General features: G+C 44.4%; 1 protein-coding gene across 5 annotated transcripts in view; it reads left to right on the top strand.

Moving 5' to 3' along the window:
* The window catches only part of USP19 (ubiquitin specific peptidase 19), a 39,321-nt gene extending 28,913 nt beyond the window's left edge, over positions 1–10,408 (top strand). For 4 of the 5 annotated variants that reach the window (XM_025173412.2, XM_015889897.3, XM_088134484.1 and 1 more), the window contains 3 exons: positions 1,822–1,985; positions 3,761–3,945; positions 5,790–9,361. In XM_025173412.2, coding sequence (XP_025029180.1) covers positions 1,822–1,985; positions 3,761–3,945; positions 5,790–6,008 — 568 coding nt within the window. In that variant the 3' untranslated portion in view covers positions 6,009–9,361. The other variant, XM_088134485.1, reaches the window with a different exon arrangement.
* The last annotated feature ends 3,721 nt before the right edge of the window (positions 10,409–14,129 follow it).

The raw sequence follows: 14,129 nt of genomic DNA, 5'->3' as shown, positions 1-14,129 counted from the left end.
TCACGTCAAGCAAGGTTAGCGTTCTCTCTCTTCGTACTGTATTTTGTTTCATATTTTTGTGGTTTAAAAAAAAAAAACATATGGTTCAGAACGGATTAACCGTAATTACATTGAACCTTATGGGGAAATTTGATTTGGGACGCGACCAAAATCGGGTCACGACCAAATTCGGAGGGGTCAGAACGGATTAACCGTATTTACATTGAACCTTATGGGAAAATTTGATTCGGGTCGCGACCAATTTGGGTCACGACCAGAGTTGCAGAACGAATTAAGTTCGTGAACCGAGGTACCACTGTATTTACTGTCTCCGGTAACCATTTATTTGATGAAAGTAGGCTCACTGTAAAAACAGTTTTAACTCACCACACAAAGCTTCTTTCTACTTGTAGCAGCAATTTCTCTACTGTTCTAAAATCTCTCCACTTTTGGAGTACACAACGCAGTAAAACAGCAAAAAAATCATATACTTATCTTTGTACAGTGGAGACATTCCTTGGTGGGCTGCACATATAAACTATATACTGAGTAAGGCCACTGGATCTTCTAGCACACTAGTCTCAACAGCAAGAGTGTACAACCCTTGCAAGTGAAGGGCCACCCCAAACTTTGCATGGCATGTTGAGGGGGAATAGAATCATGGCCTACTTTTGGAAGGGAGGATGGTCAGGAGTTTTAAAGGGCAAAATAGGGCCCCTGCATCTGCAGGACATAAAGGATCTGTTTTGCTCTTAAACTCTTCCAAACCAAAAAAAAAGCAAAAAAGGGACCTGCCCCACTTTGATGGTACTCTGGGAGCCATGGAAGGGATGCTGGCAAACTGAATGGGGCCTCGGTAGAGTGATGAAAATGGAATTGTTCAGTAATGTTGCTGGGAGCAATCACTAAGAGACGGAGTTACTCTGTTTAACAGGAATATGAGTTATTTTATACTATAGTGTTTTTCAGTATATGTAAACTCTCAGGAGTCTTTGTAGAGTCGGTAGGATAGAAATACTGTATTGTAATAAATACATGTTTATTGCATCCCACTGTACACCTTTTTTATCATTAGTTAACTGATCCTTTAAACAAAACATGCCAGGAACCGAACCCCAATCTAACAGCCTAAATCAGAGGCCTCTTGATTGTAGGAATCTTTACTTTTGTTAATGGGGTAGGATTCTTTCTGTCTCTTTCATAGAGAGTAATCAAATTCTGACTGAAATCCTAGAAGCAGAGACAGCCTCGGGCTCTGTTTCCCTCTTCTTTGCTCTGAAAACAAAAACGCTTGTGCGCATTTGGGATAGCACAGAGACTCATCACCTTCTTCTTCTTTCTTCTAAGAATCATTGTGTGGATGATTATCGGACCGTGCATGGTCACATGATTGTTCAAGAAAGAAGATAACTGTGTTGAACTCAGACATTGGCTTTTTTTTTTTTTAGAACCCATTAGCCACTGACAAGATAAGGTGATCTCCCACTGAATTCAGATCAGAATTTGGGCCCCTACCCCTTTCAGATTGATGTTCCTCAAAATTGCCCACTCCTTCACAAGAGAGAGTAAATTCAAAGCAGAATATTTTCTTTCTGTCCAGCACTCCCAAAATTCTTTTATATATGACCTGATGGCTGCCACTGAGAGTCCCTTCCTGTATTCAAGCTTGTGTAATAGTATTGCCTGTATTGATCTGATAAAATGTCCAGATAAACAGGCAATGAAGACTTCCTCAGTAAAGAATGTCAGCTGGTAGACTGGGCTACCTCTAAGAAAAAGGGATAGGAATGGAATTAGGTACAAAGTATGCAGCTATCTAACTTGCTCTATCTCTATCCTCAGGAGCTTGGACCTGAGCAAGTTCTGCATTGGCCAGAAAGATGAGCAGCAGTTGCCCATGTATGATCTTTATGCAGTAATCAATCACTACGGGGGCATGATTGGTGGGCACTACACAGCCTATGCCCGGCTGCCTAGTGACAAGAACAGCCAACGTAGTGATGTGGGTGAGTAGGGGAAGGCTTTAGGTCCACTGACCTTCAACAGGTGAGCCAGGTAGTAGTCCATGTAGGATTTCCTTTTCCTGCTAGAGGTTTCATGGAAACTTAGGATCAACCTCATATGATGTTAAGATTGTTTGCACATCTTTGCTTGCACATTAAGTTGAAGGAGGGAGGGAAAAACTCCTTTTCTGTTCCCAGCCCTTAGGATCTTTTTTTGTTTGTTTGTTTGTTCTATAAGAATTTTTCACAGTGGATGTAGGTCATAGCAGATCTCACTCCCTTCAGAGTGCACAATGCAGATCTAGATTTTACCTCAGTCTTTGCTCACAATCTAATGGATCTATCTGCAGAACTCAGTGAGATAGTGCTGTGCCATGGGTAAATGGTGGCGGTGGGAGGGATTGGCACCATAGATCTCTGTGGTACCATTAGTTGCTCTCAGCATGCCCAGTGAAAGAAACAGTCCTAGGCACATTTGCTAATTCTACTCTGTTTGAAATTGTCAGGCAAACAGAAAGGTTAATAGATCAAGCAACCTTAGAGATTAATGTAGAATGGCTTCAGTCCCAAGGTTCTCCAGCATCCATTGACAGTCCTCAGCTGTTTTCCAGAGGTGGAACATTGAATTTTCAGTATGCTCCTCTGGGAATGTTCTCACTTAAAAAAAATCTTCCTTGGCAGAGAATAGAAAGACTATAAGGAATGGTAGTTTGTCATGGATTCAATGGATTCTGCCAATACCACATTATTCAGAGCTAGGCATGGCCAGAATTGAGAAGAATGCTTATTTAGGGTATTTAGCAGCACATTCAAAGATACCTTCCTCCATTACAGAAAGAAGGCTTGTTCTTCAGTGTTGTTCAGCTGGCTTCGTTCACTTTAAAGGAGGAAGAGGTGACCCTCTGTCCTTATTGGAACAAGCTTGGTACAGTGATGGACCACCTGAAGTAGCCAAGAACAGTCCAGCTCCAAAGTAATAGGGAGTTGGACAGTAGTGTAGAATGGCTGTTTTTTTTTTTTCCTCTGCCCTCCCAGATCACATGCAGTAGAAGATCCTTCTGCATTTAGGGATTAGGAAGATGGGTGGTAGAAAGCTGATTAATCATTGCATGTGCTTAGTAGGATATTGATACTGATTTTTCCCCCCAAAGAGGATCATTTGCTGGAAAAGGTCTAAGCAGGACTATTGCTATTCCATATATAATTTGCTCAGAGTCTGGCATCTGGTTTCTTAGCTTCCTTGCTCTTAGAGAAACAGGATAGAGTTCTAGCATCTTCTGATTTGCAGAGAGACTGGCAGAGTGGACCAAAAGAAGAGTTGTTGAGAAATGATAACTGCTATTCCCTGAATTGCTACTATCACTCCCTTTTTCTGTTAACAATGTTGTCCTCCCGTTGCTTGGTTTATCATAATCAGAAATAGATAACAGAATTTAGCATCATTGTGTATTTCTCCCTGCACTGAATACATTTAAGAGTAAAGAGTCCTTTTAGGGTCAGTGAGACTAGCATGTCTTTTTAGCAACTTTGCTGACCAACACTCATTCCTCAAGTATGTCATGAAAGCAGCACTCATGAATGCAGTTCTGATAGCAAGACAAATGTATTTGGATACTACAGCTGGTGGTAAGATGCAAATTAAATTTGAGTACGCAGGCTAAAAGAGATGTATAACCTTCAAAGACTTGAGGGTGCAAAAGCGGAAGTGGTAGGACTCTGCACTGGGTGGCCTGTGCTTTGGGAGACTCGGTGCTTATCACTCCCCTCCCTTCATTCAGGCTGGCGGCTCTTTGATGACAGCACCGTTACTACAGTGGATGAAAGCCAGGTCGTGACCCGATATGCTTACGTGCTCTTCTACCGCCGGCGGAATTCTCCTGTGGACAGGCCCCTTCGAGGACTCCCTCGTCCCTCAGACCCTCGAGGTGACTTGGCCCCACCTGCAGAGGCAGCAGCCAGTCAGGTGAGAGCTTCTGTCAGTCCACTTTGGAAGCCTAGGCTAAACTAATTTTTTCATTGCTGACTGTTGAGAAAATGTCTGCTGGCACCTGCTTGCAGCTTTGGCCATGAGAGTGAGGGGCTGTGGGTGCTGTTTGTCCTCTTACGTATCCCAGAGAAATGCTGGAGAAAAACAAGCATACAAGATGCCAGGAAAAATGTTGCAAAAGAGAGAAACACTTGCGGGTGTGTGTCTGTTGGGGGGAACAGATGCTTTCTTCTCAAAGCTCAGAGTTGAGTGTAGAGTTGACTGGGATAGAAGATCTTTTCTCTATGGAATATGTACTTCAGGAGATAACAGTAAATTGTTGGGGACCATGCAGAACAACGGCAAGAGTAAGAGACCCCAAGCAGCTCACAGGGTCCAAGTCAGAGGGCCTGCTACAAGGCTGGATTTCTCATGCGCTCAGTGCAGTAGTTAGGTGCCTCTCCCCTCTCTTTCTCCCTTATCCCCATCCCTTAATATGGTAGGACTGGGCTCCTCTGAAATTTTGTCAACAACCTTGACATAGTTAGGAATGAGGATTGCCAGATACAAGTGTGGCTCCATGGTTCCAGGCATGCCCTAGGATTCTGCTGCCATGTGCTATAGTGGCATCCAACCCGGGATGGCTTCCATGGTGGAAGGTTAAGCTGGGCTTCATCCAAGATGCTCTGCAGGGTATGAGGACAGGCTGCATTGTTCTTGCCCTTTGTGAACCTCCTGGAGTTTGCTGAAGCTGGTGGTCCATTTTGAACCTGGTGTCTGCAGTGATCTGCTAGGGCTTCTGGAAACTATATGCCTATGGAGGAGAAGTAGACACAGAAAGACCTGTTCAGAAGTTCTGTCAGGGGAATGTCTTTATGCTTAAGCCAAGATTCCTTTTATGCCTGTGGACACTGGCAGCTGCCCTTTGTGGTAAAATTGGCACCTTACATCAGCTCCAGCATTGTCCTTCCCAGAACAAGATTTAAAACTTGAGAACTCAGGAAGAAGCAGTCCCTGTCTACAGAACCCAAGGGACCAAGTGGGGAAGATGCTATGGATGCTTTGACTTTAAATCTCAGTAGAAAATGACTGTGATTGGCTGACTGCCCTGAATGGATCATCCTGCACATGAAAACACTGGTCTGTGACTGATTATCCTGTGACTAACTTCTCCTTTGCATCTGTTTAATTTAAAAAAAAAAAAAAGGAAAGCACGATAGTTGCTTATCATCTCAGAATGGTCCTTGTGATTTTTCACTTACCAAAGTTGAACTGTTGATTAGACTTGTCATCCTTTAAAAAGGTCCTCACATTCTCACCTGCGCATGCTTGGATGTTACTGGTTTGTCTTCAGATCCTCATGTTCTCACCGGCAAAAGCTCATCTGTGGTTGGCTGTTCTCAGTGGGACTGGTTGGTCAACTGAATGACCTTCATTCATACAAGAAAGCATGAACAGCGATTACTTGGTGCCTGTGTCTATTGAAAGGAATAAGTTTGCAGACTGGGAAGACTCCCACCAAGCCAGCCAGCATGGATGCCTAGCTCTGATAGCTGGGGCTTGTCCTCCGTCGTCATGTGGCTTGTGTTATTCACTCTGTCCCCGGGAGGTCCTTGTATCTGAACATGGCCCACCACTGGAACTATAATCAGGCAGGAGAAATACATAGGCTGTTTCAGAGAACTGGCAGTGTGAATGGCAGGCTCTCTGGGAGAGTCACATGCAAGTGAGATGGGCGGCTATATAAATTAAATAAATAAAGGGGCAGGGCAAAGCATGGGTGATTGAGGGGTTTGCCATTATGTTCTCTTCAAGTGCTGACGCAGGTTTCCACATCGCAGGCTTCTCTGCTCTGGCAGGAACTGGAGGCCGAAGAGGATGCTGCCAGAAGGCTGATGAGGAACCCTTGGAGGTCTTGCAGCCAAAGGACAAAGAAACTCAGCTCAGAGTGTCCTGATGAAGGCCATGTCCGATACTTTGTCTTGGGCACCATGGCGGCCATTGTGGCACTCTTCCTCAATGTCTTCTACCCACTCATCTATCAGACCCGCTGGAGGTAGCGGCAGTAGCAAGGCACCTGGAAGGTGGCAGCCAGCTTACTGCAGCGTTGTCCTCTGTGGCATCTTTGTAGCAAGGTGGCTAGGATGCTCCTTGCCAAGTAGCACAAGCAGAAGCCCTAATGTCGGTCTCTTCCCACGGTGAAGGTGTCAGGTCCAATGCCCATTCTCTCCAGTTGATTGATTACATGGATTTACAGTCACAAGAAGTTCTCATCTCTGCAACTAGGGAGTTGGTATTTCTCTGGAATAAATCTTTCCTAGATAGCTCTTGAAAACTACGTCATATGAATCAAGGGCTAATAAAGGACTGTATTTCAACAGAGTCTGCAGATCCACAAATATTTTCTCCATAATAATGAGGAAGTAAAATTGATTTGATGCTGTCTGCCCGAACAGAATTCCCCTAATTTGGTTGACACCAATATCCCTAGAGGCTATTGTTGCAGAACTGATCATTTCCTCAGCTGGTCATTGGTCCTGTGTTTGAAGGAAGTCAAAGATATGTTTAATGACCATCTTTTCCTTTATTGGGGGAGGGAGGATGCATTTTTGACTTTTCTAAACATTGATGGGTTAGGTTTCTTTACCATGATATAACCAGAGAGTTCAGCTTGCTCTTTTTTTAAAAAAAGCATCTTAGAAATTTATCTAGGTGTGAGACTGCATTTGGATATAAGCATAAGGGACAACTGTTTCTAATCCTTCTCCTCAAGCTTCAATATCTTGTATCTTACTTCTGTACATAATTTTGTGGATGCTTGTGTGCCTATTTGTGTGCATGCATAAAGTAGAAGTAAAAGTAGGGAGTTACTGTTGTATGGCCCTATAGTACAGTGGTACCTCGGGTTATGAACGCCTCTGCTTACGAACTTTTCGGGTTACGACCAGCTCTGGCCGCAAAAATTTACCTCGGTTTGTGAACTCCGCCTCGAGGTACGAACCGGATCCGCGGCCATTTTCCACCATGACACGTGGTCCGCGACCATTTTCTGCCCGTGCCACGTGGTCCGCGGCCATTTTCCACCCGTGCCACATGGTCTGCGGCCATTTTTCCGCCCGTGCCACATGGTCCGCGGCCATTTTTCCGCCCTGCCGCGCAGTCCGCGGCCGTTTTTCCGCCCATGCCGCGCGGTCCGCGGCTGTTTTTCCGCCCATGCTGCGTGGTCCGTGGCCGTTTTTCTGCCCTGCCGCGTGGTCCGCGGCCGTTTTTCCGCCCTTGACGCATGGTCTGCGGACGCCGGAACGGATTAACGGTAATTACATTGAACCTTATGGGAACATTTGCTTCGGGTTGCGAACAAATCGGGTTGCGACCAGAGTCATGGAACGGATTAAATTCGTAACCCGAGGTACCACTGTATTTTAATCTGGCCCCGTGGTCTGTTTCCTTGAATGGGATGTAGAATCTCTCTTGTGCCTTCAGACTACCAGCTCAATCCTAAATAGCGTGATCTAGGGCCTTGGCTTTAGCCAGGAGTCAGAGTTGTCTTGAGAACTCAAACCTAGAATGAGATGATTCTTTGTTTCACCCTTTCATTATTTGTTTTTTATTAATATTATTCATATGCAATATAGTTCCTAACATCTTTACACATTCTTCCTAGTAGTAGTTTCAGAGAAGCTTGCAGCTTTTTTGGGAAAGGAGAAAAGATTTCAGGTTAACTGTTCCCTGTGGCCGGAATTCTTGCTGTGTCTCAAGGAGTGAGCAGTCACTAGCTGTAGGAATGCCAATGAGCAGAACCCAGCCAGTGCATAGATTTGGTGGTAGCCTTTCCATTATGGAGAAGGGAAGCCCCCTAAACTGTTCTCTGCTAGCTTGGTGAATGAAAAGGTAGCATTGTGCGGTAGAAAAACTTTCACTGTATTTATTTATTGTATTTAATAAAACCAAGCCATTCTAAACACATGGTTGATTTTCTTTCTTTCGCTGTCGGCTGCTTTTTGGTTCAGCGGTCACTTTTCTAAAAGTAACAGATTCTTTCAGTCCTTTTGGTCTCATGCATATTTTTGTATTGATCTCTAAGTTTGCATAAATACAGGTGCTAGTGCTGCAGCTAGTTAGAGGATGTGAAGGAATCAGCTGGGCTCCCTGCTGAACTCCAACAAAGCAAAGCTACAGAAATAAATAGATGATAAAATTAAATAAATAAAATAAAGGGCTCAATGCTAGGAGATAACTGTGTGTTCTATGATTCTGTGCCAGCTCAGAAGCTGTTATGCACTGCTGTGAAATCCAGTGTCCATTTAAAACAAGAATGGGCAGTCTGCAGCAAAGACTAATTTCTAGTACTGGGTGGTGCTTTGGATTTGAAGACAGAAAAGTGGGATCTTTTTCTGGGATCCTAGAAAATATGCAGCTGCTTTAAGGAGCTACAGAGAGGTGCTGCTTTTGCTCCCCAAATGCTCCAAAGCATCTTTTTGCTGTCAGATCCATAGCATTGCACACCTTATTAATTACATGCAGGTGATGTCTCAGAGAACAGATGGGGAAAAATTCAAGTACAGAATCCCTGAGAACGAGCTGCCCATCCCGTCCTCCAGTAGCTTGCTGGATTAGGTGACAGGAGAGTGAGAAATTGAAGGGAGAAGCAAAGGAGAGCAGAAACAGAGCTGGCACTCCCCACATGTTCAAGTAGCTTGCGAGTTGCCCCTGGCACATAATGGGATGTGACTGTTGGTTCTCTTTTTTCACCTAAGCAACCAATTTTGGTTTGGTTTGCTTCTTTACCTTGAGAGCTCCAAAAATGTTTTTAAAATGTGAGGGTGAAAAATGTAAAGCTGAATGGTTTGTTGGATTTTACAGTCAGTAGGTAAAGTTTTAGCATTTGTTTCGCTATTTGCCCTTCTCTGTTATTAGTAGAATACCTTCTGCACAGGAGCTAGTTTGTATAATTCATTCAGTTTTTCTGGCTATAGAATTAGGCTCCTGTGGCATCAGTTCTCCAAATTGTTCAGTGTAGAGTAATCTAGACAGCCCTAGATTAATAGGTGATTATGTAGGATTTATACAGAAGGGACTTATTGGTGAGGGGTGTATGTGTGTGTGAATATGTAATACAAACTGAAATTAAACTATATTTCACAGTCTGATTTCACAGACTTCCAAGTAATAGTCTGGTACTTGTTCTGGAAATCACACACCTTTCAAGACTATAATTATTTCTACCACACTCTGTTTGAATAAAAGCATAACTTAATTTTATACATAAATACATACGTTATGGCTTTAGATAATTTCAGATTCTAATGGAACAAAATGTTTTTGCTCGATTCCCTCTTGGGGGGAGCAAGAAAATAAATACTTTTGTGGAATCCTCTGCGGTTTTATACCTTCTGTCTAACCCTTTGTTCTGTTTGCAGGGCATTAGTTCTCCCTCCTTTGGATCCAGCCTGACCACCGATGTTGCTCCTGCTCTGCCACCAGATGGGGCTGCAGAGCACCCTGCACCATCCTACAGCAACATGGAGGAAGTTGACTAAAACGTTGTGTGCTGGGGGAGGGCAGTGTACATATGAAGGCTTGGTTTTGTGGCTTCCCCCCACACCACTCCCTGGCGTACCCCTGCAGTGGGAAGGAGGAGGAGCTGCTGTGACCTTTTTCTGAGCACACAAGCACTTTCTGCTCCACCCCTTCCTCCTCCCCTGCCAGCTGGAAAGGTTCCTTTTGTGTCCCCTGCTAGAGGCTGCTCTGTGCCGGCATGCAGGGGGAAATCTTTGTGAGCCCCCAGTGCAACCCCCGAAGCTCCTGCCCCCAGGCTCTGGTGAAGTTCATTGTGCACAGAGGCAGATGAACTTCCACATGCCCAGCTTGCCCTACTGTAAGCCAAGGGGGAGGGGGCCACTGGTGTCTGCCCCTAAGAGGCCTTCTCCCAATTTGCCATACCACGGGTGCCTGCTTCACAATCTTCCACGCCCTCTCTGTCTGTTCCTCTGCTCTCCCAAATCTCCTCCTCCTCCTCCTCCTCCTGAGCATCCCAAGCTCAGGACACCGTCTTGGCCGCAGAACAGCCTTTGGGAGAAAAGCATAGCTCCCTCTCTCTCAGTCCCTTCACCAGCATTGCATAGTCTGTCCAGGAGAAGGAGGCTGGTGGCTGGCACCTGCTCTTCCCGTCCCATCCTCCACAAAGGGTATGGAGCTGTGGCTCCCTTCCTACACTTCGGCTCCCTTCCTTCAGTAATTTTGGACTTTTTACCCCTCGCGGCTTCCTCGGGTTGAAAAGCCACTGCCAGCACTATCACTATTTAAATATTTGGCTCCTTCTCCCCTTCACCCACCCTCAAAATTGCTGTAACCAAATGAGACTGTCTGGGGCCTGTTCCTAGGAAACCTCTGTCTTGCTCTCTGTTTGTATAAAGTTGGTGTTTGTCTTGGGTCCTGAGTCATTAAATTCTACTTACTGCTGCTTGTTTCTGTTTTTGTGTGCATTATGTCTGCTACCATGCCACTCTGGCATCGATTCCCAGCCAGGTTACCAGCGTAGAATTAATTACAACCGGAATTAAAACTTTAATTTTTTCTCTCTTTTTGGTAAGTTTCATATAAAGTCACTGTTCCACTATTCTGAGCCACAGGAAGTGCTATAAATCAGGGTTTTCAGGATATCCTTGTTCTTTCTTGTTATGCATGTGTTTCTACTACATGCTTTGTTCCTCTACATGTATTACAGTGCTGAAAAGAAACTAATAGTAGTAGTTAAAGAGATGGAGTAGTACAGGGGAGGCTCAGAGTCTAAAATCTACCTTCAGTCATGGAAACTCATTGGTGACTCAGTCAAGCCTACCTCAAGGGTTGTTGTAGGAATATAATGTAAGGAGATCCCTAATGCGTACCACTTTAGGAGGAATGGCCAGGATATAAATATAATAACAACACATTAGCTATTTGCAATATTGAAGGCATACTTTTCTCCATGTTATAGCATAGAATCTTATGCCAGGCTTAAACCTCAACACATTTTATTATGGTGTAAGGTTTAATGGGTTGTTCAAGCTGCCATCTTCCCACTCCAGATCATTTTGTATAGCCCCCTTCTCAGCTGCTTCTGATTTTCAGTAAGTCTAACTTGAAATATTATGATTTTAAAATGGGCTGAGGGAAAGGAATGGAAAGAATGAGTGATATTTAAGCAGGTGCTGTTTTTACTCTAGAAACATCCACTTTCTGTTTTGCCCACACTCACTTTCATCCATGGATAAGAGTCCATCATATGCAAGTATACTATAAAGTTACTGAATAGTAATAACTGGAAAACATTTTCTCTATGATTTATGGAAGGAGTATGAACAATGCAAGGTTCTTACCTTTTTTTTAGGCAGTATTTTAGCCACCTTATTACAGAGCACGATACTCTGGACTGTAAAAGAGATCCACTTCTCCAGATCTGTTGTGATAATGCCTGCGTGTCCCAAAGTCTAAAACTACCAAATTGGCTAACATGTTTGAAAACATATTTTGTTATTTAGTAACGATTAAACTTCATGTAGGGACACATTTGTGGGAAAAGACTGTCTTTTAAACAGTTTGCAGAAGTTTGGAAAAATCTGATTAAGTGATCAAAAAGGGGCCTTAGTTTAACAAAAAGTAAAGATTCAGAAGACGGTCTTTTGCATGTATGCGTATACAAATACGTGAGTGTCTAGAATTCTGAAAATTTGCCCAGCTATAATTTATACATTAAGGCTATCCCATCTCAGAAGTCTAAGTGACTTCCTGGGTATTTCTAGAAAAGGCTTTTATCATTCAAGTGCCTTGAGTTATTTGCAGAATCTTTTGAGCTGTCTACAAATTATTATTATTATTTTTTTTTTTTTGCTCCTCTGACTGGAATCAACCCTTGACAATGCACATTTCCTGCATTGATCAGGAAGCAAAGACAGGGTTTAGAGCAGCCATCCCCAACTTGGCGCCCTTCCAATGTGGTGGTGTAAATATTCCGTTGCCCCCGACCAATATGGCTGGCATGCTAATACCATACATGGGTTCAAAAGAAGGAAGAACTAGCAATTAAGGAAAGGGGAAAGTTAGATGGAAGCTGAAGAACAGTGCAAATAGGGCTGTTGTGATTGCTAGTCTGGAAGTATAAGACGACTTCACTGCCACTCCAGTTATCTATGATGGCTCTTAGAGGTGACTGATAAACTTCCCTTGAAAATGCATTACCTGCTGCTGCCAATCTGAGCACAAGGCTAGTTGTTGGGGAACTGAGAGTCACGTAACTCAGACGTTTTGAAGTACTGCAGGTTGCCACCATTGGGCTCATGCTTTGTGGGTATACAACTGGTGTCCTGCCAAGCACCCTGCTCGGCAGACTGAGAGACAAAGCCTAATGCAACAAGGAAGCGAGACACTGAGGGTTTCTCCCTCCCCTCCGCAGGCAAACTTGTATACCCCTGCCCAAGTTCATACAACATGCCAGATCCATATCTTCACAGGAACAAATGGGGTATGTGAGAAGCTTTATTTGTATAATGTATGAAGTTTGGTACCAACCTTAGTTGTGGGAAGCAGGGGGTTGAGTCCTTGTGTTGTGTAACTCCAACCCCTTTGGCTAGTTTACGGCTGAGTGTATTGTGTGAATCCTAGAAAATGGGTTAACTCAGTAATCAGGTAAAGAGTGTTGTGTGAGCCCCACCCCTAATGCTACAAGCAGGGGGTCTGCCAATTTTGCATGGCATGTCTGCCTTGGGACCCGTCCCAGAATCCCCTACCACACATGGATTCCTCAGCAGAGAAGTCAACGCAGCAAGTCAATAGATTTCCTGAAGCCAAAGAATGTGAAAACTGCCCAGCACCACATCTTTGGGCAGCACCCAAGGCCTTCGGCCTCGCCTGCAGTTCTCACACATTTATCTGGCTGCACTGTGATACATTGTTTGGAAGTTAGCTGCAGAGATATCCTTGGCCTCTTTTCCCCAGACAGCAGGATCAGTCCGTAGCCTGCTTCCCCCCCACCATGGGATAACTTAGTGCTCAGGCTAGAGAAGGAGCTGCCTCTTTGCCCTGCGAATGCGGCTGCTGCCTGTTACATGGAAACAGACTCTGGAGTGGATGTATTTGCTCATTGGACACCATGGCAACAGGGTAAGGCATCTGTGGGAATGTGCTCCTGGTCAAAATTCCCCTGAGCTTTGGGGGTGGGTCCTGGTGATGTGGGGCAGCGTTGCCCCAACTGACGAGAAACAGGGTTTATTGTATGTATACAGGAAGTTGGACGTAGAATGATGCTGCCCAAGTAGAGGTTCATTCATTTATTCCCCCTCCCCGCCCCAACCAATGGCTCTGGAGAATTCCCCAATCCTCTGCAGCAGCAGATTTGAGGGAACTGGGATTTGGACAGCTATGTGTAAAGCACTTGTTATAAGTGCTCTAGAGGGGAAGTCAGGATAACTAATGCAGTAAGAGGCTGTCAGGACAAGGTGAAGCCATAGCAGCTTTTTCTAAGGCCATGGCCCCACTTGCAGTTAATGATGGCACAAAGGTGCCCAACGACCATTTTTCCCGCTGTGTCCTCCATGATGTTGCCTTCAAGGGATAGACACTGGCAGGACGGAAGGCTTGTCAAAAAGACAACATCAGTGTCACATCATAGCGATGCAAGTTAAGCCCTTTTCTATATATGTGCAATATGACAACATGTACTGTATACGCAAGGCAAGGAACTTGCATTGTGACAATGTGACACTGCTTTCATCATCCCCCTCCCTGCTTGTCCCTCTTGAAATGCCTCTGTCCCCATCCCATGAAAGGGAGAGGCTTATATCATCCTCTGTTGGTCCAGGGTTAAAACTCTGCACTCTTCTTTATTCCAACACTGCCCAAAGACAACCTCAAGATGCATTTAATCAAATACGTTTTATCACCCATTGCCTTGGAAGGATATTGGGTGGCTTGATAGGGATCACCAAGAGCAGCCAATTTCATTCCAGTGTAAACCTCTGCCAACTCAGAGTTGGATGGATAACACTACAAACATGTAGTAAAGGAAAGGCCACCCATTAAAATCATGACTAAGATGTAGGGATTCTAGCTCGGGTTTTACAACAATTCACTGGATCTTTACAGCAATTATCTGGGTCTGTTCCAAAGGTGATATCTTAATTTATTCTTATTTGCAAGAGCTC

Source organism: Python bivittatus, unplaced genomic scaffold (genome assembly GCF_059951505.1).
Source record: "Python bivittatus isolate LINGU-HERP-01145 unplaced genomic scaffold, Pbiv_v1 ctg000080_np1212, whole genome shotgun sequence".
Taxonomy (NCBI): Eukaryota; Metazoa; Chordata; class Lepidosauria; order Squamata; family Pythonidae; genus Python; species Python bivittatus.
The sequence above is the reverse complement of the archived record's forward strand: the minus strand, read 5'-3'. Positions and strand labels throughout refer to the sequence as shown.